The sequence below is a fragment of the Martes martes genome (genome assembly GCF_963455335.1).
Source record: "Martes martes genome assembly, chromosome: 15".
In the NCBI taxonomy this organism is placed as follows: Eukaryota; Metazoa; Chordata; class Mammalia; order Carnivora; family Mustelidae; genus Martes; species Martes martes.
In genome coordinates, this window is record NC_137903.1 from 20,486,270 (window position 1) to 20,510,630 (window position 24,361).

The window sequence follows — 24,361 nt, forward strand, 5'->3', positions numbered from 1 at the left end:
ATAAGGATAACCTGGTGAGCGCTGTGAAATGTGTAAACCTGGTGATTCACAGACCTGTACCCCTGGGGCTAATAATACATTATATGTTAACTTTTTTAAAAAAGGTAAAAATAATGGGGAGGGAAAAAGGATAATCTAACACTTACTAAGTAGAAAAATTATTTACTTAAAATATAAAACAAGGTATTTATAGAACTATTTTGCCAAATATGCATTCTCTGGGAAGTACATAATAACATTTTTGGTTTTGTTATTATTTTCTTTTTAGGTCAGTGGAATTTTTCCATAATCATACTACTAACATGAGAAAAAAATGATTGTTATTGATTTGAAACTTGGTGAGTTTCTCCAATTTAAATAAATTCTATATCATATCCATTTGGATTATTCTTTTACAGAGGACTCTCTGTCAAAATAGAATTTTAATTCTATAGAATATTTTGTCAATATAGAATTTTATTTGTCAAAATAAAATTTTGTCAAAATAGAATTTTAATTCTTTAGAATATTTTAGGCTAATTTTTATGTTTACCAGTAAATGACTACGTATGTTCTAATTCCAAGTAAATTTATTAATTTACTTTTTTTGGAATTACCAAAACTTTTTCTTAAAAGTTCTCAATTATAGGGGTACCTGGGTGGCTTAGTGGGTTAAAGCCTCTGCCTTAGGCTCAGGTCATGTTCCCAGGGTCCTGGGATCAAGCCCCGCATCGGGCTCTCTGCTCAGCGGGGAGCCTGCTTCCTCCTCTCTCTCTCTGCCTGCCTTTCTGCCTACTTGCGATCTCTCTCTGTCAAATAAATAAGTAAAATTTTTTTAAAAGTTCTCAATTATAAATATGAAAAGATTTCACTCCACCACTCTAAATTTTGGTATTTAGATGCAGATCTATTACTTAATGATATATACTGTTGAATGAAAAATTGCAGATATTTCTTTCTAAACCACTAGTTATTTTTTGGAAATTCTTTGTCCTCAGACTGAATTTTATTTTCTTCATTTTTCCAGACAAAATTCCAAAGGCTACTTTTTCTCTTCTCATTTTAGAGGTATGAGAATTTTAATTTCTATTCCTTCATCTATTTACCATCTTCCAAAATTAAAAGATTTTGTTGGCTTTTGTCTCTTGGTTTAATCTCCTTTTTTTCTCCATCTCTAAGCCTTAACTATAATTTTAAGCAGTGTTTTGGGTAGAAGAAGTAAGAAGCTCAAGGGAACCAACCTGTCTATTATCAGAAGCTGAGTTAAATATTTGTGAATTTATCTTTTGGTTTCAATGCAGAGGGCATTATGAGGACATGGACAATGTTCTGCGGGATTTGAGCAAAGAAGTGGTGTATAGTCATAGTGAATCCAGGAGTAATCAGAAAAGGGAGGTGCAGTGGACATTCAGTTTCTGAAATATTAGAAGACGGGCAATAAGGGCTCCATGGGGTGGGCAGGGACATGGAGCAGAACTCTGACATTGGGACAATCTCCCAATAAATTCTATTTCTCAATGGACTAGAAAACCTAAGAACTTTGTAAAACAAGACTGCTTTGTGATCTAATTTATGCATAATACATCTTTTACATAATTCTGTCACTAAATACTTTATTTCATTGTGGATGCTTTTGTGTCATCATATTGGTATTCCATAATTTAATTTATGAATGTTTGACTTAAAATACCAGATAATATATAAACAACTACTTAAACATGATTATCAAATAACGTTTGAACTTAACACTTCAGGGAATTTATAGTCTATTAGGATTACAGAAGTCAGAAATATAAATAATATTATTTCATACATTTATAATTTTATTACCCTCTTTTTCCAATGTCATTTAACTAATGAGCCATTTGGGCAAGAGAACCTAAATTAGTCATGTAGCTGAACACAGGGCTACTACTGGTCTATACAGAGCCTTTGCTGGAATTTTAAAAGATGGCCTTTTAAATTTAAATGATGGCCTTCATTCACTATAGGAATGAAGCCCCACTTGGAGGCCCTTAGCTTGGCAAAGAGACTGTGAGTGGATCTAAGCCTCTTCTCTCCTCCAGACAATGTGTGTCCATAGACGAGACAACCTCTTATAATTGTAAGGGGTAGCTCTGGCTAGACTGTCTTCTCAGAGCTCTCCTGGCCAAACAAATCCTTCCCGGCAGCCTTGTCCCTTCAATATGATGTGTGCACCCAAAGTGCCTGACCTGCTACAGAAGACCCGGCTACTTCTAAGCTGGAACCCCAGGTACTGATACAACGTGTGAACAACAGAAATACAGGAACGTGGTACAAAAGAACAGGAAGATTTGCAAGGGAGGGTACCAAGACACTGAAGAACGGATAAGGTTAATTGGAAGATTTATGAGGTCTGAGTTGAAATTTAAAAAGGGGAAGGAATGCAGTCTGGCAGAATGTGTGTTTCCTGTACATACAAGAGAGTTCAGGAAATATTTCCCGAGTGACAGAGTGCAAGAAGCTGCAGGAAGATCAGATTAACTGGAACAGAAAGTTTTTGTGTACAAGCATTTTTCTAATCTTTACAATTCCATTTTAGAGACAAGGAAATTGAGAATCTAAGAGTTGATTTACTATGCCCAAGGTTACACAGCTAATAACACCCTGAGCTCACGGCCATCTTTGTTTGGCTTCGTAGCATAGAATTATTTTAATATACTCAAATCACGTATCAAGAGCTGTGGGAACTCTCTAAACTCTAGAGCATCTCGAAATTACTTTACCTTTGTCATGCGTCTGACCTCAGTAGGTGTTGCCTACTAAGCCTGTTCTACCTTTGCCAAACAATTCCAACAAAGTTCTTAAAAATATAGGATAACTTGTAAATAGACATGAATTTTAGTTACAGAAATCCCTAATGTGTGCACATAGCTCTAATACATCAAGTGAGCAGACAATGACATACAAAAAATAGTGTTAAATACAGTAGGGAAGGGAGAAGTCACGGCCCAGCAGAAGCCAGGGATGACTAGTTTTACTGACACATGATGGAAAGAACTTCTTTACCAGCCTCCTACTTCGAAGAGAAGCAGGGAGCCATTGGGTAATCTGCACTTTGGAGGTGATTACAGAGATAAAGAATCTTAAAATTTAATTCAGGGTCCAATTATGTACAGGGTCGGTTATGAATAACCAATCAATGTAAGAGATTTTTTAGCCTCAATTATTTCAGTGTTAATCATCTTTGGTCAGATTTATCTTCCTAACAAAACATCTTATTTTCATCATACTATTATTCAAAGACCTCAGTTAATTATTGCTACAACAGAGTACAGCCTAACATTTAAGGCCATCCAGAATCTGTCTGCACATACAGTTATCCTTATAATCAACTCTCTCTTTTGCTTAAATTGATTTAAATCTATATTTGCAATCACAAGAGTCCTAAATTTGTTTTTTTTTTTCCCTATAGATATACTTAGCTACTTGTCCCTTGCTCCTCCTTATGGGAGAGACCCATACAGAAAATGAAATCCATCAGACCACAGAACCCCCAAATTCTTATCCCCAAACCTGCAAATATACTTAGGTCTAGACCTATTCCAATTACAAAAAAAACAGCAATTTCTTCCTCTATTTCCACTTCCAATGTTCTATCCCCCAATCTGAATTCTAGTCCCTTAAAAAAAATTTTTTTTTTCAAAAACCTAATGTCTATTGATTTTCCTCCTTTCTCCTAAGTCTACAACTTCTTTCCATGCACACCATTTGCCAATCTCAGGGCAGGTCACTTACACTGTAGATTTTGTGAACCAGATTCTTAGATGTGCAGGCCAGAACAGCCAGAGAGCACAGTCCTGCCTCTCGGTCTCTGTTATACTGTTTGCTCCGTGGCTTTCATTAGATGGGAAGGAAGGAGGGGCGAGAGGGAGGGAAGAAAGCCAGAATGAAGAGAGAGAAAAGGAGAGAAAGAAAGTGCAAGTAGCCCTACATTCGTCCTGGTCTCCGTTTCCTCTTGTTTTCTTCCCTCCTGCTTCTGCCCTCCCTGTTTGCTAAAACCCCTCTCACCAAGGCTCTTGATGACCTTCTTGTTAGCAAATCGGATGGACATTTGCTAGTCCCTTGTCCTCTCTCTCTCCCTCTCTTTTTTTGAGAGAGTGTTCACATGTGCATGGAACGATCATAGGAGTGAAGGGAGGGGGCAGAGGGAGAGGGAGAGAGAGAATCTGAAGAAGACTTCATTCCCAGCATGGCAGGGTTCAATCTCAGGACCCTGAGATCATGACCTGAACCCAAATCAAGAGTAGGATGCTTGACCAACTGAGCCACCCATTCTTTTTTCCTTCATCTCTTCCCAGCTCTTAACACTCAACTGACTAGTCTTTGCTTTTTGATAACTCATTCCTTGGTTTCAGTTTATACTCTGAAGCCTTCTGCAGGCTTCACTTTCTCAGTGTGTTTCTGAGTCATCTGTCTTGGGCCATCTACCTTTCTTAGTTCATATTCTCTTCCTGGACCATCTTATCTTTTCTTTTGGTTTCTCTTATGTGTTTTATAAAAATTGCCACCTTTATCTTGAGCTCAAATCTTTTATCTGAACTTGTTTCCTTTATTTCTCCCACCTTCCACATCCAATACATCAAGTTCTCCACCACGTCTAAAATCTGTCTCCTTCCTTTCATCTCTCCTGCCACTTTCCTAATCTAACCCTGTAAGACCCTCACCTACATTCCTGCAGGCAATCTCCTAACTAGTCTTCCAGATGCCACCCTTGCACTATTACAATCAATTCTACTCACAAACCCATCTCAAATGTTAGCACGTCTCAGTCATATTTTAAAACCTTTAATAATTTTCCAAATCCTTTCTGTGAAATTGATGGTGTGTATGGCCCAAGATGCTTAGCTTCTGCAGGTCTTCCAAGTTCATCTCTCGTCACTTTCTTGCTGCGACGAACATTTTGGAACATGATTATTGATCCAATCTTAATTCTCTAGCCTGTTCTCTCAGCTCTCTCCCTGCCATATTCTAGATTCATGAGAAGACTACATTCCTTTCATTTCCTCAATTAGGACATGAACCATTGCCCAAGCTGTCCTGTCCTCTTCACTCAGCACATTCCTGCACGTCCTGTGGGTTCCAGCTCAGCTATTACTATACTGGGACACTGTCTCTAACCACCCCCAAGTCTGGCTAGGTTCTTCTCCTATGTGTATTCATGGCCCACTGGACTTCCTGTCTCAAGGTCCCCATCAGAGAGACTTTAACTGCTTGCTAGGGAAGATAGGAAGAGGAAAAGACAGGATCTGCATAGAACACTGGCAGCCAGAACTTGACACATAACAAGTGTTCAACAGATGTTTTGAATGAATCAATGCAGACTCATATGAAAACTCACTGTTATCCTTAACAGTTCATTGTGTGTAAGTGTGCATATATATTTAGAAAATATTTCCATCTCTCATTATAAATTGTAGATTTAAGTACTCTTAACTTTTTAAATTGTTTTCTCAATGTTCTGAGTTTAAAACCCTCTATAACATATACTGCTATATAAAGCCTGGGCTGAGTAAACTGTACCTAAATTCTAAAGCCAAGGTTATGCTGCCAACAATGGAGAAAACCAGGTAAGCAATCCCCTTCTCAGAATTCACCCTTAAGGAATCTTATTTTTTTACTTAGCTATATACACTATTTTGGCTAATTACAAAGAAGCAAATTCTTGTGCAATATATTGAGAGATCTTTCTAAGACTAAGAATTACCCAAAAAGGGGAAGACTCAGAAGCTGAATTCATTGTTGGTGGGCCCTAAATGGGAAGATCTTTCTCAGTAAGCTGTATTTTTTTTTTAAACATGATTAGGATGATAATAAGTGGCCCAGGTGGGTTCTAAGGTCACAACTTGAAGTACCTGTATTTCTAAAAAAATATTTATAAGATGAGTTATTTTATTCTCGTCTCTCCTCCCCACCCCAACCAGTGATTGTATCCCATTAATTTCAAAAACTCATGCTTATTTTTTCATGATTTATAATTTTGTGTGTTCCTGAGATGTTGACTCTAGCATATAATTATTTTAAATGACTAAATTATACTAAGTACATTTTGTATTGCTTTAGAAAAATGAGCAGGTGGAATTGTTGGATTTGCAAGATGTGCAGAGATGAATCTAAGAGGCTTCCTTCAAAGTAAGTAGCACTTAAATTAGATGGCCGTTCTAATGCATATGTATCACATGATAAGTAGGTGTACATTTATTCAATGGCTAATTTAATATATTTTGTTCAGAGAGTAAAATTTGCATTTACACATGAGCAATTCCACCAGAAGAGCAATCATGTATTACCCTAAGGTTTCATGTTCATTATTTATGGTTTACACTTGAGAATTAAGCAAGTTTAATGTTTATACAGGGTCTATTATGAATAAACACTCTTAGATTTCTTTAAAGTTTTATATTGTTTACGTTCAAATGAGATTCTTTATCCAAAATATTTTCACGATTCTAACCCTCCATCTACAAAGTGCCAGAAACCTCCTGTCTATTTGGAAGAAGGGAGACGGGTGGGATAACCAGATGCTTACCAACCTCCCGAGTCTCTTGGATATTTTGCCAAACTAAACATGTAGCCATTTGGATGGGAACAGTGATTGCTAAAATGGAATGCATAATGCCAGAGAAGGGTAACAAACCGTTTGATTGGATTTTCCACCTCAAGGATTCCCACACACTCAAGGATTCCCACAGTGAGGATCACTGTGTGTTAGTTTAACCAGAGTGCCTAACCAAGTCCATTTGGACTGCTCAGTCCTGGCCCCATCTCCCTTGCTATGGTCAGAGCTCCTGGCATGCATGTTCCTGCCCTGTAGTAGCAGAATATCTGAAAATACTTACAAGCATTCGTGTGAGGTGAGGAGGAGGCTGCAGTGTTAGGTGGAAGAGATAAGAAGACCCAAAGCTCAGCATCTTAAACAACCAGGTGAAGCTGCTGTGCTGGGAGGGAGAGGAAGTAGGCTAATTTGGGAATAGCTTCCATCTCTTCTGCTGATGACTCCCATGGAGTCTCACCACCAGGGCTCGCATTTCCTTCTACTCGCCTTGTAGACCAGCCATCAGGGAAGAGGGAGGCCAGGGAAAGAGAATTCACGGTCATGACAAGCTGGTAGATAACAGTCGTTTGATAGGTGTTGTATGTTCATGACCTTCTCTACTTTCCAAGATAACTTCAAGAGGTAGGTATTATCCCCATCTTATAGATAATAAAACTGGGGCTCAAATATTTTAGGCAAAACCAAAAGCTATTAAGTGCAGCACTGGAATTAGAACTCAGGACTGTCAGACTCCAATGACTCTTCATTCCCATTTCCACAATGACATGAGGTCTCAGAATGCTCCCCTGTTTTGTACCTGGTGCTTTTATTAGGAAATCTGGGTGGGTGAGGGGACAGAGATGTTTAGAAATACTCTCACCTGAATAGCCATGGGACAGCATGAAACTTGAGATACTCAGAAAAAATTCCAAGCAAAATGGGGTTAAACCAAAACCAAATTTCATTTTACAACTTTAACCCCAACTGTAATCACTCTGATCGTGATCTATTCCCATAAACCTCATGAATCCTAGATAAAGAACAATTCTCTCAACAACAAAGTGCCAATGTTTTATTTTAAGCTAAGCCAAGACAATGACAGCATCTTTGCTCATGTTGTAGATTTTCTTTTTTTCCTATATAATGGGAACAAACAGGGGGAACAAAGAGGAATGCCACATGCCTTGCCTAGTACTTACCATTTCACTGGATGGAAAAGGTTACTTTAGGTTACTGTTCTTAAAGTTCTAGTAAGAGAAAAGAACAACGAGTCAGATACCATGTCATGGAAATGTTTTTTGAAAGCAATCTTAACGTCAGTATACTGTTAAGCCTCAGTACTGATGCACATAGTCCACCTAAAACTGGCAAGGACCATCCAAATTTGTAGAAAACAAAAGACATTTGACCTTTTTAAGACTCCTGATATTTTCCCATGTTCTAGGTCATTTTTTAACCTCTTTGACTAATCTTCTCCTTCATTGTGTTAAGTCCCTCCTAATGCTGATATCTGTTCCCTCAACACCAGTTACGGAGCTCCCTATGGCGGGTGTAGCCAATGCATAGGGCTTGCTTGTATCTATAGTGAGCTGATGACTTGACATCACCAGAAACAGGAAGATGAAGAGTGAACCAATTGTAAACTGAAACAATCATAAGCTGAATGGCAATGAACACATTGAGTATTTTGAAGGAGAGAAATAAAATGATACGTAAGAATCCATAGTCACTTGCCAATTCACCTCACAAAGCCCCAAAAGACGAACAGAAATGAAGCCTCAAACCCAGTATTTTCCACAGACTTTTTGAAATGGTAAATAGTTTTTATATCCTTTATTCACATATTATTCACTTTAAAAACATTCAAACCCTCAGCATGTAAAAAAAAAAAATTATAGCAAATAATAGAGAAAATATCTGCATAGAATAGATATAGGGTTACTAACTTCATTATATGACTGCATGCAAATAGACTTTGTGGATAAACTCTAAGATGTGAATAGTTACATGGGCCAACACATTACTGCTGCCAGCAGCACATGATGCAAACCCAAATGCAGTTTGGCAATTTACACCAAGAACCTTAAAAATGTGCATTTCTTGACCCACTTTAATTCTACTTCTACAAATCCCACCCATAAGCAATTACCCTGTGTGAGCATAGCAAGTCTTAATCACAAGTTTTTATGTTAAAAAAATGAGAAATAATCAAGATGCTCATTGAGAATAATTATGTAAACTATAGAATGCCCCCTTATAGGGGCGCCTGGGTGGCTTGGTTGGTTAAGTGGCCAACTCTTGATTTCAGCTCAGGTCATGAGATCGAACCTCACATTGCGGTCTGTGCTTGAGGATTCTCTCCCTCTGTCCCTCCCCAATCCACGTTCTCTCTCTTTCTCTCTCTCTCTCTTTCTCTCTCTCTCTCTCTCAAATAAATAAATCTTAAAAGAAGAAAAAAAGAATGCCCCTTGTAGAACACTCCACAATGACTATCAAAGATTATAATATTATAATTATGTCATAACACTATAAATGGATTTTAAGATAATTGTGATGACATATAAAAAGCTTAATACAAGTAAATATATACATACATATGTATACACACACAAAGTATGCACGTACACAAACACACAGAGTATGGCTACTTCATAGTTAAAAACACACACACACAAGTAACAAAAACACTGAAAACAAGTAAATCAAAATATTAATAGTAGTAATTTAGGAATAGGGAAATTACAGGACTATGGATCTTTATCTTTTAAAATTTATTTTTAAATTTTATACTATATTCACAATTTTTTTAAGTTTAGTAATTTAGAAAGTAAAAAAATGTAGGAGATCACAGAAAGATAAATTTCCATCCAAAACCACATACAAATAGAGTACAACTATAATTTGGCATTATTTTCAAGATCATGTATTTCTATGTAGTTCAGCAAAACCTTGAGAATACTTTAGTGCAATGAGCACCTTCTTTTTCTTTTCAAAGCATTACTTTGGAGGAAGTATTACAGTGGGGCCAGTCTTTTGAAAAGCTGATGGCTACAAAATGTGAGTATTATGTATATTTCATCTTTGACTAACTAGTCAGTTTCACTCCTAACAGAAAAAGGTGGCACTAGATGATGAATGTACGCCTCTCTTCTCACAACCTTCTAAATGGCAACTGCCACCAGTTAAAAAAAGAAAACCTGAAAATAGTTTGTCGTGTCAACCACTATTATTTTCTTTGGTGTTAATTAAAACAAGATTAGTCACTGGGAATATTTAGTTTTGACAAGTGTACGTGTAAAATCCCTTGGAAAATATGCTTAAACTGTAACACGTACTGCCTTACCATGGCCTTCTAAAGTTAGAATTTTAGAAAACTCAACAATTTGCTGCTCTTAGTGCTTTCAAAAGTAAGAAAAAGTTTGAGTCTTAATGTTTTGAAACTCCTCAGAGTTAGTTTTCCATTTTATCAGTGTCTGACTTACATGAGACTTCATATAAGTCTACATATAGTGGTATGGAAGTATCAACATCCAGATGGTGTAAATGAAAGTTCACAAAAATGGATATTAGGGAGATAGAGTCATAGGCTCAATGCAAGGAATACAAAAAAGTGTGTGCACTCATGGGAACAGCCACTTGTATTTGGGGTAGAGAATTGGGAAGTTGATAAGTACCAGAAGACAGGTACATGGGGGAAAAAAAATGTAGTAGGTACTCATAGAAAATTCTCCTGTTTGATGAATTTAGTATTTTTTTAAATGGACTTTGTTCCCATCAAATGTTTGCTAATTGTTGCCTATAGGCCTCTTCTTATTTGAGATTCCCTATTAGACTCTGCAAATATTTCATCTATTTACACCTATTGACTATGGAGAGGGAGTTAGCTATGCTACTTAATGATTTAATTGATGGGATGTGTCGGTGGTGACTCTGCATAGAGTACCTCCTTTTACTCCTGGGGGTGGCCATGTTTCTGGGGGCACTCCTGCTCTCTTACACAAGGGCCCCTCCTGGTATGGAGACAGCTGACTCAGAGTGTGACCGTCAGAGGTGTAGACCCCTGGCTCCTTCTACAGGAACCCCTTCCTCAGCTATTCTGGAAATTACTTCATGGCCCTTCGTACTGGGATCCACACCTCCAGACTTGGGTCACCACCTGAGCTCCCACCTAGCCTAACAGCCCTTTCCAATAAACATCTGAGGCCAGGGTTTTCTTGTGAATCGCCCCAGCCTTTTACTTTTCAAGTATTCCTCATATTTTGTGATGCAGTTTGCCAGCATGATTATGAATTTTTAAAAATGAAATTTTTTGGCCAATTTTAGAACACTGGAATGAGAGGAAGAGACAAAAGCATATGTTCCGTCAGCTATACCGATTGATCCTCCGCTAAATAATTTGGATTTCAGTCCCAACCGCTGCAATCCAGGTTTTGCAACATCACACATTAATCTCCCTCTTGAAGTTTTAAATTCTCCATCTGCAACATGGGGATAATATCACCCATCTTTCCAGCATTATTGTTTACGTTAGCCATAAAACACCTAGCTTAAAGGCTGATGCAGATTAGGCATGCAATAATTGGTAGTTACTTTAATTAGTAATAAAGTGCATGTCTCTGAATATCATTTCTTTTTCTTTGCTGCTTACCAAAAAGTTCAAAATCTCTAACTTGGCCTTCAAGACCCTTTATCGCCAAACTCAAACACACTTTCTACGATTTAGCCGCAGCTCCGCCTCCTCACATGACACACCCCTCCGCCAGGGTGACCTTTGTTCCATGGCACACCTGCTCCAGGTTTCTCCGCAAGTCCTCTGTCTACTCTGTTATCTGCCCATCCTGGCTAGTAAAATTCAACTTCCACCTTTTCCCTGCAATCTCTTGGAAATACTCGCTGTCTCTCTTCTGTTAGTATCATTATTTATTCTGCTTTTAAGTATGGTTATTTAGCATACTGGGTTTTTTCCACAGACACTTTCTCAGTAGATCTTAAATTCCCTGAGAACGCAGATCAGAGAGCATTTACCTTTCGTCTCCCGTCCCAGAGACTAAAAATGTGCTTTGTATCCAATAGGCATTTAATAAATGTTCAATGAATAATAACATAAGACAAATATTAGTGAGAAAAGATCAAAATATCAAGCCATATTACATAAAAGTTTCTGTACCAGCCCTAAAGGCCTCATAAACAAAGTGATAAAGTTAATTGTTTGGTAATGATCTAAGGACCTCAAGTGATAGCCTAATTACAATTAGCTATTTAGAGGTCTAGTGTCATGAGAATAAGCAAAGTTTACAGTAACGATGAGGATGGGAAGGCAGCATACTGCTCTTTATTAAAAACAGCAAAAGCAGAATAAGAATCTTAGGAGAAATTGAATTACTGTGAAATTCATGTAAAATTTAATAATCACTTAATTTAAAAAGGGATAAAACAATTCAATCTCTGGACCACCCAACCAGAAAGATAATTCAAAACAAAACAAAACAAAGAAACATTATATGTGCCAGAGAATTAGGTGTGTTTACATTTACCAAGGACATTAGTAAAATGCGTTCTCTACCTAAGATATGTAGATGCTTCTTTCTACATAGATTAAAAGACTATTTCTAAGAACATGTAGTTCAGAAACTACATGTAGGAAAGAAAGGTATTAAGCCAGGCCTCAATGGATGAACAGGAATCGGTTTAAGAGATGTTTACTGAACAGCCATTAAGTACTAGCTATTACAATACAGTTAAATTCAACTTCCTCTTGAGATGAGGGGATCTAAGAATATCATCAATTTAAGAACAGAACCCTGTCAAAATTAAGACCTTAATTAGAAATTAAGAATGCTAATAGCCTAGATGTTATTTAAGGATTCATTATTGACAAACAAGTTACTTTTTTAAAAACAGTATGTGTGTTCAATATCCAGTCACTAAATCTTAAGCCCTTAGGTACCAGGCAATGTTCTTGGGAAAAAAAAAATTCCATGCACCCATTACCACATGAAATAACACAGGGAAAAGAGTAGATTTTTTCCAAAAACTGAAAATCTCCCAGAAGAAAACAGGGAAGCCTACAACTGATAGCACATTGGGGTAAAGTGGAAAATGGTGATTGTTACTTCTAGTAATATCCTGAATGGAACTTCAAAGGCAAGGCAAACACACACTCTTTAAAAATAATAGCCTTTGACAACATTTTCACCAAAAGATGAAGAAAGGGCTAAATGGCAGGGTTTGGTTTGGTTTCATTTGGTTTGTTTTTGGTTTTTGCTTCCAGAGTAAGGATGGTTTTATAAAGCTTTGCCTTTCCCTTGAAGAGTCTATTATTACATTTGACAAGCAGAAAAAAGCTCTAGATATTGAAAGAAAAACACAGACACACATTTCTTTGACATAAAATTACTTGCAAGGTTGGGTTAGGACAGGCTTATAGAAGAGCAGCACTTAAAGTATATCCCAAAAGTGTAGTTTGTGACTGAAGAAAAATGTGTACTTGTGAAGCATCCTATGAGACTCTGAGGGATGAACAGATTGCTCAAACAACTGCTAAGAACAAACCGCTTTGAGTTTTAGCATACTGTGTGAAGTGTCTAGTGAGTTCCAACTATGTATAATGTAGGGACAGTGGAAGTACTTTCCTGAAGGCATCCGCAATTAAAGATTAAAAAAATATATACATGCACCATAAACAATTTGTGAACAACTATAAAGAAGGGAGACTAGAAATAACAGATCACTTAGCACAGACCTCGTAGGTAGGTCTGTAGCACATACATACTAGGTTTGTGCTAAGGGGTGAAGATAGATGGGGAGGGATGGCAGGTCTCTGGGGAAAGCTTCTCACAAGAGGCAGATCTGAGCTGGGACTTGATTCAGACTGTTGTAAAATAATAAGGAGGTCTGACTGACAGTACTTTAAAAATAGTCAACTATTTTAGAAGTCCAGTAGAGAGACAGTGTGTAGGATTCCTCAGGATTTAGTGTAAAAATTGGTCTCATTAAGAAATCTCCATAATGAGTTAAGCAGAAAGTACCCTGCAAAATCCCCAAGTCTGCAGGTGATAGAAAGTCCTCCAAGTTTCCAAACACCCAAGTTTTTAGGAGAGTTACATTATTTGCAAATGGACATAAAAGTAGTAATAAGTTTTTTAATGGGTCAGAAAAAAAAATGTCAGAACTATTTGTTACTTTCTCATAAAAGTACCTGAGAATTACCAAAAATTTTTCCTTAAATGATGTTGACCCAAAATAGAAAGAAATTAGTAAAACTGCAACTAACTTGCTTGGATGATTCTTTCAGTCGTTCCCTGTGCCTGGTAAACCTTCCCAGCCCTGGGACAGAGGTCAAAGATACCTACAGGGCATCTTGGTTCTTTCCACAGTTTGGCGACCGTGGCCATTGCTGCTATAAACATTGGGGTACAGATGGCCCTTCTTTTCACTACATCTGTATCTTTGGGGTAAATACCCAGCAGTGCAATTGCAGGGTCATAGGGAAGATCTATTTTTAATTTCCTGAGGAATCTCCACACTGTTCTCCAAAGTGGCTGCACCAGTTTGCATTCCCACCAACAGTGTAAGAGGGTTCCCCTTTCTCCACATCCTCTCCAACACACGTTGTTTCCTGTCTTGCTAATTTTGGCCATTCTAACTGGTGTAAGGTGGTATCTCAATGTGGTTTTGATTTGAATCTCCCTGATGGCTAGTGATGATGAACATTTTTTCATGTGTCTGGTAGCCATTTGTATGTCTTCATTGGAGAAGTGTCTGTTCATATCTTCTGCCCATTTTTTAATATGATTATCTGTTTTGTGTGTGTTGAGTTTGAGGAGTTCTTTATAGATCCTGGATATCAACCTTTTATCTGTACTGTCATTTGCAAATATCTAGGAAGATGTGGTCCATATACACTATGGAGTATTATGCCTCCATCAGAAAGGACGAATACCCAACTTTTGTAGCAACATGGACAGGACTGGAAGAGATTATGCTGAGTGAAATAAGTCAAACAGAGAAAGTCAAGTATCATATGGTTTCACTTATTGGTGGAGCATAACAAATAATATAGAGGACAAGGGTAGATGGAGAGGAGAAGGGAGTTGAGGGAAATTGGAAGGGGAGGTGAACCATGAGAGACTATGGACTCTGAAAAACAACCTGAGGGTTTTGAAGGGGCGGGGTGGGAGGGTGGGGGAACCAGGTGATGGGTATTAGGGAGGGCACAGATTGCATGGAGCACTGGGTGTGGTGAAAAAACAATGAATACTGTTACGCTGAAAATAAATAAAAAATTAAAAAAAAAAAAAAAAAAGATACCTACAGGGTCACTGTGTTCAGCTCATGTGCTCCCTCTAGAGGGAGGAGATAGACAAACACGCAAATAAACGGTGAATACATTAATTCCAGAAAGGGGTAAGTGCTTTGAAGAAAATAAAACCAGCCGACACGGCAAAGAGAAGACAGATATAAGGGGACAGTTCAAGTGTATGACTAGAGGACAACTGTCAGAAGGGGTAAAATTTGAGCTAAGAGCTGAACAATGAGAAGCAGCCAGCCAGGCCGGGATCTGTGGGCAGAGTGGCCCAAGCAGAGGAAAGCCATGTTTAAAAGGCCCAGAGATATGAGTGAGGACAGTGTCTTCAAATAACCAATGCTCACCATAACATAAGTATGAGCCTTATTGGCCACATAAAAAGCTTTAAATTGCAGAGTAACAAGGATCAATGTGATTTCAAGGGTACCCTCTGGGGCGTCAGTTAAGAATTCAACTCTTGGTTTCAGCTCAGGTCATGATCTCGGGGTCATGAAATCGAGCGCAGCATGGAGCCTGCTTAAGATTCTCTCTTTCTCCCTATCCCTCTGCCCCTGCCCCTTTCCCCAAAAACAAAACAAAACAAAAACAAGCAAACAAAACAAAACAAAACAAACCTCTGGTTCTCTTCTGAAAAAAAGAAACAGAGAGCTGGTTGGGGAAGCTATTGCAATAAACCATGTAAGACTATAGTTAGCGGGGAAGACAAAGCCAAGAGTACTTAGTATATAGACTCTGATAGAAGTCTTGGGACTGTGAGATCACTAAGAGGGAGTGTCAGGGAAAGGAGAGGAGAGATCCAGAAATGGAGCTTAGGTGCATGCTGATATTGCCAAATCCAGAGAAGAGGAGGAGTCAGCAAAGGAGGTAGAAAAAGAGCTTCGGGTGAATTAAGGATGACCAAAACAGTACATCACCATGAAAGGCAAAGAAGAGCATATTTCAGGAAGGGAGCTGTGAACTGTGTCAAAGACTGCTGAGAAGACAGGTAAGATGAGGAAAGACCAGTGATCACTGGATATGGCAATATGGAAGCCAGTGGTGCCTTGACAGGAACGGTTTTAAGGGCATGGGAATGGAGAGGTCAGCAGGAAACAAGGGAGAGAATGTAGGGAATTATTTACATAAATTTTGGGGTGAAGGTCAGCAGAAAAAAGAGTAGAGGTTAGAAAGAGGCATGAGGTCAGTACTGAGAACATAGAGTCAAGAGCCATTTTTTGTTTTATTTGGGAAATATAGTAGCTTTCTTAGAGGTGATGGCAACCATTAGAGAGAAAGAAAGTGATGACATAGAAGGGGGTGGAGACAATTTCAAGAGCAACAAAGAAATGGAAAGCCATGGAGAAAGCATAATAAAATGGAAGCCAGAGAAGAATGGCTCAGACATTGTTTCCATTTCAGGAGAAAAGTTAGAAAGGAGGGAGAAGATGAAGGAATCTCTACCTGATGAAATCAGTGCTCTCTGTGAGGTCTGAGACAGGGTCATCAGCGCAGAGCTGAGGAGAGATGGGGAAGGGAGAAGGGAGAAGAGATGAAATAGTTTCTGGTGAGTTAAAGAACCAAGACACGACGGAAGGGTGGTAGAATGACTGTATAATGTTGAGTGCCCACATAAAATTTGCCCAGATGATTTCAAATGAGAAAGTCCAGTTACATATTTTTGTATGTTCTCTTCAGTTTGTTCCAGAGCAGACACAGAGTTAAGCCATTCTAAACAGGCAGGTGTTCTGAATCACAGAGTTTACAGCACCATTGATTTGGGTCAAAGTCATCCTTCAAGGTGTTATATACTTTCCTTCCTTCCTCAGTTATCACGATCACCTGCAAACAGCCTTGGGAATGCCAGGTTGGATGCTATAGGACTATCATATCTCTGGAGGCCATGAAGACGGGTCCAATTCCTGTGCCTGGTGCATCTTCAGCCCGGCACAAAGCAGACATTAGCAGTGACGAATGGATGTTGTTATTCCATCACAGGCCTCCTGATCCCAGAGACAGAGCCTTTCCTTCAGCTCTCTTTATCTGAGAGAGATTCTGTGCTGCCCGCTGTGGATCTGCAGCTTCCTACACTATAATTTACTCTGCCCTCTGCTAATCCCTTGCTGTTGCCATGGTTCCCTTGGGCAGCCCTCACACTACCTCCCCTGCCGGGTGGCAGCCCCTCCCCCCGATACTATTTGTCTTCTCTAACTCCTCGTGCACTTGTTCACCTTGAGGGAGAAAGACAAAACAACAAAACCTGGGCTTTTAGACACATCCCTGTTCCATTAGGACATGTTGTCTCAGTGTCAAAAAAAACAAAAAGTAACAACACGCCAGGTAAAATCCCTTGGTCCTTGGTGCTCTCTGGATGCTAAATAATTATGGTTTGCTTCTTCACTTTTCAAAACTTACGGAGAATCACTTTCAAACATAGAAGTATGAGGAGTCCGAAAGCCTGGACTGACACATTGGTCTAGTCAGTACCTGCTGTATACCAGGCAGTGCAAAGGCGCTGGGCGTGTGAAGACGGACCCGCAGTCCTAATTCGCAAAGTATGAGCCGAAGAGTGGGAGAGTAATCAAAGGTAAAGGGGTAGATAGAACCCACTGTGATGCAGGGTGAGATGGAACTATAATTATATAAGATGGACTAGGTGCTATTTGTCAACAGATGGGAAACACTTATTTAGTTGGGGGAGGGGAGTGTTAGAAATTTTTCCAGAAACTGAGATGCTCCGCATGAGTCTTAGATCAGAGTACAAAGCCCACCTCACAGAAGGAACTCCCTGTACAACAGCATGGCGGCGGCACACGGCTTGGCCAGGAGCAACACTCAAACCAAGAATGTTTCCAGAAGTGACAAAGAAAGAGGTAGCGAGGTAGAGAACACTGTATCTTCATGGGCCCTGTAGCCACTGCCCAGGTCTGGCTTTTTTTATGAGAGCAATAATGGGAAAAGGTTGAAAGGTTATTAATAAAGGGTTGTGGCCAGATTTTTGCTATGGAGATTTTTTTCTCTGATCAAAGTGCAAAAGAGATGGAAAGCAGGTCAGGTAGACAAAATGAGTTTGTTTGTTTTTTTTTCAGATTAGATGGTTTACATATTTTTCTCAAAAATCATAAACAAAAATACTATGTAAAAAGAGAACAGAAGATAATGCAATAAATATAACAGTGTCTCTCATATGTAAAGATCTGAAAAAATTCCAGAAAACACTAATAATGCAAAAAAAAAATTGTCAGATGATTTGAAATTTACAGAAAGAAAATATATGATCAGTAAGAAAGACAAAATGTTTTGGCATTAATATATTAAAAATCTAAAACAATTGCAAGTCACTGGTTTTACCCCCATCAGACTGGAAAGGATGGTGTGAGCAGACACGTTGACACTACTGTTAGTAATGAAAAATAAAGAAATCTTTCTGAAAGCAATTTTACAAGTATCGAGAGTCTCCAAAAATACTACATCTGTCAACCTAGGAATTCCACTCTTTAAATTAATTCTAAGAAAGTAATTACAGATGCAAAGATTTATACACCAAACATTCAATGTAGGATAATTTACAACATAAAAGTGGGAAACATCATAGATATTCAATGCTATTGCAGGGTAGCTAAATATAAAATAGGGTAGCCTTGCAATAGACTTGTATGTGACCCTTAAAAATCAAAAGAAAGGGTTTCTACATATTAAATATGAAAGAATGACACAAAATTGCTTTCACAGTATAATGCCAGTAATTTATATGTGTATCTATGTTTGTATCAATGAATGAATACTAGTTAGATAGAAAGTTAAACTAACAAAGGACTGAAAAAACAAAGGGAAATATATCAAATTGTCAATAATCATTATTATCTTTATTAGAAGTTTTCTGTATTTAAAAACAACTCATAGTACTTTAAGTTACTTTTATAATAACACAGCAAAAAGAAGTTAAGAGAAAAATCATAAATGATTAATATCATAGTAGCCAAACTAGAGAATCTCAATAAAGTAGGTTTACTTTAAAACTTCACATAGAGTCTAGTACAATTATGGAATTTATTATCCCAAGTGGTACAGATTGAAAATAAAATAAATTTAAAATTGTTTTAGGTGCATTTCTGATGAAAGACTGCAACATAGCAAAACGTTAGGATTTAATTTGTGGTGTAAGCTTTTTCCCCTTGCAGAAAACAATCCTGCAACAGATGGGCCACTGTTCTGACTCAGCCAGGAGGAATGTCACGTTTTCCTTCTGCATCAAGATACTGACATGTGTTACCTTGTGTGTCATAGAAATACTAATTTCAGTGACTAGCTTAAAAAGAACATACTAGAGACTCCCAAAAGCATCACTCGCATTCTTAAGAAAAAAGCAGGCATTATATATGACATAAACCTATTTTTTTCCATCTTCTCCATTTAATGAGCAATTCTAGTTGTTTCTCCTTATTCACTCTGCCCAAGCAGAATCACGGTCTCTGGAGTATAATGCTCAGGAAGGAGTAGCATTTACAACTTCAGAACGGGCGACTTTGGGCCACACTGCCTGATTTGGAAAAGGCTTTTCCACCTTTAAATTCATTTGTTGTGTGAGTCAGTAGAAGTTCTCAATTGAGCAAATCAGCTCCAACTTTAATAATTACTGAGATTCCTGGAACACTTTTATACAAATGCATCGTCAGCTGCTTACTTGACTAAGTTATAAAAATTCTATAAAACATATCAGCCATGTGAGTCTACTGATTCCAGGCACCAGAATCTTCTCTGAAATATCAGAGAGGTTCAAGTGATCCATGTCGGCTTTCAGGTCCAGGTCAGGTTATGATGCAGTAAAAGACCACATTCGAATCCCACTAATTTACAAGAAAGGTTCATTTCTTATTCACATCACCCAGTGACCGGGTTCAGCTCCAGCTCTATTCCATACCTTCATTCTGACCTTCACACAAAAGGTTCTTTTCCAGAATGTGTCCCTTGCAAGACCAATTGGAAGTGCAATGGCAGACCACCTGCTTAAACTCTCTGCTTAAAACCTTCTTCTTCCAGCTGTACATGGCACATTGCATATATTTCACTGGCTAAAACAAGTCCAATAGGCAAGGCTGATCGATATAAGTAGGACATAAAATGTCACCCTCCTATAAGAAGGGCAGGAAGTAACTAAGATCAATACTACAGTCTATCGTATCAAGTATCCGTATAACATATCAACAGCAATGCATGGATGGTTTCATGAGCAAAGGCCTTGGGTATTTTGAAAACTGTTGAACCATTGGCCCAGCCCCATAAAATCCTTCCTCCACTCAATCAGGAGAGAAGTTAGAGAAGGCTGACACAGATTGCAGACAGGTTCTGAAATGAGAATCTCTAAAGATTTTACTATGCAATGAGGCTAAACATAAATATAAACACAAATTCAGAATACTATAACATAGAATCTCATACTGGTTTCCAAGTCATCTTCTACCCACCCCACCCCCTGCCCCGCCCCAACCAATCCACTCAAGTCATCCAAGTAGCCTGGGAGCTGACTCTCATTCCAGGATCTATAGATTTTATCTGGTATCTCGTTTTTTACCCTGTTCCATAGATCACTTCTTTCTTTTAGAACTCTTAAATTCTGTTCTTCATGAAGCACTGTCAAAATTCCACTAAGTACAGAGTGTATCAAATTGCTTCTTATTTTCTTAACTAGAAATCCATTTCTTTCAACACACACTGCAAATTATTGTCTTCCATCTTTACTAATTAAGCTAGAAATGGCTTTCTGTTTTGATTTTTTTTTGCGGGGGGGGGGTGTCTTTCCATTCAGCTATTTCTCTAAGAGGAGCTGCACTTGCTACAGTCATTGTCTCTGACCTCAGCTTTCTGTGCCTGTGATGAGGCAAGGCACATCTTAAAGTTGCTTAGCAGTGAAAAGAAACTTCTTGTTTGAAATCTAAGATAAAACGTACTCCCCCATTGGGTAGAAATATCTAATCCATATCATTTCCTATGTTACATTTGTATACATGTGCCATCCCCATCTCATCTGTCCTCTCAACTCAAGTGTTGTTCCTTTCAAACCATTTCCTACCGAATGTCATGAAGATTAGACTTTCATGATATTCATGAGACATGCTCTAATTTTGTGTGTTCCCACGAAGGCACATTTCTTGCAAAATGAAGAGGGGATCTGCCTCTTTTTGAGTTTTTTTTCTTGAATAAAAATATCTTAATTGCTATCTTTATTTTTGTATCACTGCTGACAGAGCCAGTAGAAGCCAAGGAGTTACAGCTTTCTAGCGCTAGAAAACTCAGCCTAATCTGTAATACGAAGATCTAGGAAAACTTGACTTTATATTGGTACTCTACCTCAGTATCATTATTTCTTATGGCAGTTAATAATACTGAATAAAATATTGTTAATCAAAATCCTATGCTTGGTCACATATTCAATGTGCCTACACACAGGCTTCTATTACTATCAATTAAAAGTTACATTGTTTCATCATTTAGCAATTCAATTTCTCAGATATGCCAAGAGACTTCCCAGTCACCAAAAGAAGTTCTGAGAGCGTTCATCCTCAATACCGAGAATGTTTAGTCCTCCCAGAGATTTTCTTTAATGTGTTATATTTCTGAGAGCTTGCCTAACCCTTTTCTACAAAATAGTGCCTAAGTCAGAAAAGCACCTTTCACACATATGTCCTTATCTACCCACTCCAAAAATACAGCTTAATACCAAAACTACCGATGATCATCTCTGGCATCAAGAGTCATCTGATGGTCATGCTGCACATACCCACTGTCCTGTTCTCTGTTTTGAGATAGTTTCCAATACTGCACCTGAATTCCTTTCTTTGCCTGGTCCTTCATTTCTCATTTGAACCATAAAGCATAATGAGAAGTTGAGCTTTTCCTCCATCCATGTTCTCTTGCTCTGATTGGATACTGAGAAACACCCCAGGCTGTACAACCTGATCAGTTTATTACTTCTACATGACTTGGATATTTTTCTTTCAAAATTGACCTGCCTGTTGAGATTCTAAACCTTGTTCTGACCCTCCAGTTCGGCCGGAGGACTTAGATCTTCATGTCAGTTTCATGATGGGGCTCTGTCTACTGATCCAACTTAAGCCCTCTTTCTGAGTCCCAGTGACCTTCCTGCCCCAAACCCACCCACTTCAGTGAATATTTTCCTCTGAATGACTCAGAAGAAAGGCATGAAGCGATGACTCCACTACTGACTAGCATTGGCAAAACATGCTTTGGATGTAAGTGTGATGTGGTGTGTGTCTGTGTGTGTGTGTGTGTGTGTGTGTATCTTTATATAATATTCACTTGTTGAATAATTTGGAAGCTTTGATTTAGACTTTAGTTTTAACCTGCATTAAATATTGTTCAGATTTTCTAATGATTTTGATCCATGAAAATAAACTGATTTCTCCATTACTTTTAGATGGTCCAGTAGTCTATACAGCATACTTAAAAATGGAGCACAGTGACGAGAATATTAAATTCTGGATGGCATGTGAAACCTATAAGAAAACTGCCTCACGGTGGAGCAGAATTTCTAGGGCAAAAAAACTTTATAAGATTTACATCCAGCCACAGTCCCCTAGAGAGGTAACTACGTGACAGTGACGGCTAATGGAAATCAGTACATCCCGGGGAGGGCACTAAGATCTCTCAAGCACACACATGTGCCAGGCACTTTATATCCAGTATCTCCTACTATGCTACAAACTCAATATTGCTGACCTTATTTTACAGATAAGAAGCCTGAGATTCTGAGAAGTTAATTAGCTTGTTCGGTGTCACAGAGCAGATAAGTGAGAGAGTTAGGATTCAAAGTTAAGCCTGTCTGACCCCAGAGCTTCTTCTCACTAAATTATCCTAATTCCTGAGAGAGTTTCTTTAGAAAGAGAGAGAGAGAGAGAAAAGGAGACTTAAGTCCTTGTAAAGAAGAATCAACTTTGCTGGAAGGAACTACAGATACCATACACTGGCATGTTGAATACCCCAGTGGTTTGGGAAAAGTCTGTGCCTTCACAGCAAACTCACTGCTCACTTGAGTTCCAAACCAGCCAATCAGCAAACATTCCCACTGATACTTCTGCCAATCGTTTACAATGGCTTCAAGGAAATAGAGAGTTATGAGTGCATGAAACACTGGGACCCCTCCTGGTAGAGAGAGAATAAGGAATGAAAATTCTTGTCAAGGGATAAAGGTGGACAATGATATATGAGATTCCCATCTCACAGGACAATCCTACATTATTGACTTGTTCCTCAAAACTCTTATCTGGAAAATACTTGGTTTATTGAAATAACCACTTCTCTCCCTTATTTCTCCACTTCTCTTCACTTCTTCCCATTTTAGGGCATATTCATTGAAACCAACATTCATGACTACTAAGAAAGATAAACTTTAAAATAGCACCCACTTCCCTTTTCCTTAAAAGAGACCTTCATCTCATAAACTTCCTTGTTTGTAGACTCCACTAACAAACCAGTGCATCTAAGTAAGCAATGGTTTCCGAGATTTCCTTGGTCTTGGGCTGTGTGTTTTCTGTTTTGTTTTGTTTTTTAACTTGGGATATGAAGGTGGATGTTTGGTTTTAAAAAAACAAAGTTTGTCTCTTAAAAGTCTTTTTGGATATCTACAGAATTTCAGAAAAAATTACCTTTTTCCAGTAAAAAAAAAAAAAATGGGGGGGGAGAGGGGGAAAAAATTAAACCTTTCCGTTATGTTTTCTATCTTCAATTATACCTACTTATGCTCTGCATGTAATTTCACTTTTCAGATTAACATTGACAGTTCAACAAGAGAAACTATCATCAGGAATATTCAAGAACCCACTCAAACGTGTTTTGAAGAGGCTCAAAGGATAGTGTACATGCACATGGAAAGGGATTCCTATCCCAGATTTCTAAAGTCAGAAATGTACCAGAGACTTCTGAAGACTGTTCCGCCCAACAACAATTCTTAACTAACACTCAAAAGTATAAATTGAAAACGGTGTATTGAAAGTGCTGGCTTTGTTTCTTTAATTAACACACACACACACATACACACCATCACACACTTACAATCAGAAATAGAATAGGAATGAAATAGAAGAAATCAAATTGCATATTAATTTCTTCTCGTTCTCAAAGAGAAACAGATCCCCAAAGGGATGGACTCTAGAACAGTTATAACATGAAAAACACCATTTATGGCATGCCTGTGTAGCTCATTTAACATGTAAGAAAAAGGAAGGCCTTCATAACACCAATATTATGAAGTTTTTACTACAGTAGTCAACTAATGATGTTTTCTTACTAATGCAATTTTGTTGTCATAATGCACAGATCAGTTCTTTAAAAACTGTAGCTATATGAGCTGTCTCTAGCATGAGTGTATTGTACAGATGGAGTGCTCGTAATAACTTCAGTTAGTAGACAAACTTACTATATGAAGTACAATCAATGGTCTAATATTATGAGCAATATAAAAAGTTGTGCCTTGAGAGATATTTTATCTGTAAAATTTTCCTATTATATTCATAATTAAACTTCTA

The 24,361-nt window shown here is 38.1% G+C and overlaps 1 protein-coding gene across 1 annotated transcript; it reads left to right on the forward strand.

The window, feature by feature from the left end:
- Positions 1-6,067: 6,067 nt before the first annotated feature.
- RGS13 (regulator of G protein signaling 13) lies at positions 6,068-23,788 on the forward strand (the record flags this gene model as incomplete). Its single annotated transcript, XM_080824413.1, has 4 exons — positions 6,068-6,132; positions 9,531-9,592; positions 22,255-22,421; positions 23,603-23,788. The coding sequence occupies 4 exons, from the start codon at positions 6,068-6,070 to the stop codon at positions 23,786-23,788; spliced, it is 480 nt and encodes a 159-aa protein (XP_080680539.1).
- Between the last annotated feature and the right edge of the window lie 573 nt (positions 23,789-24,361).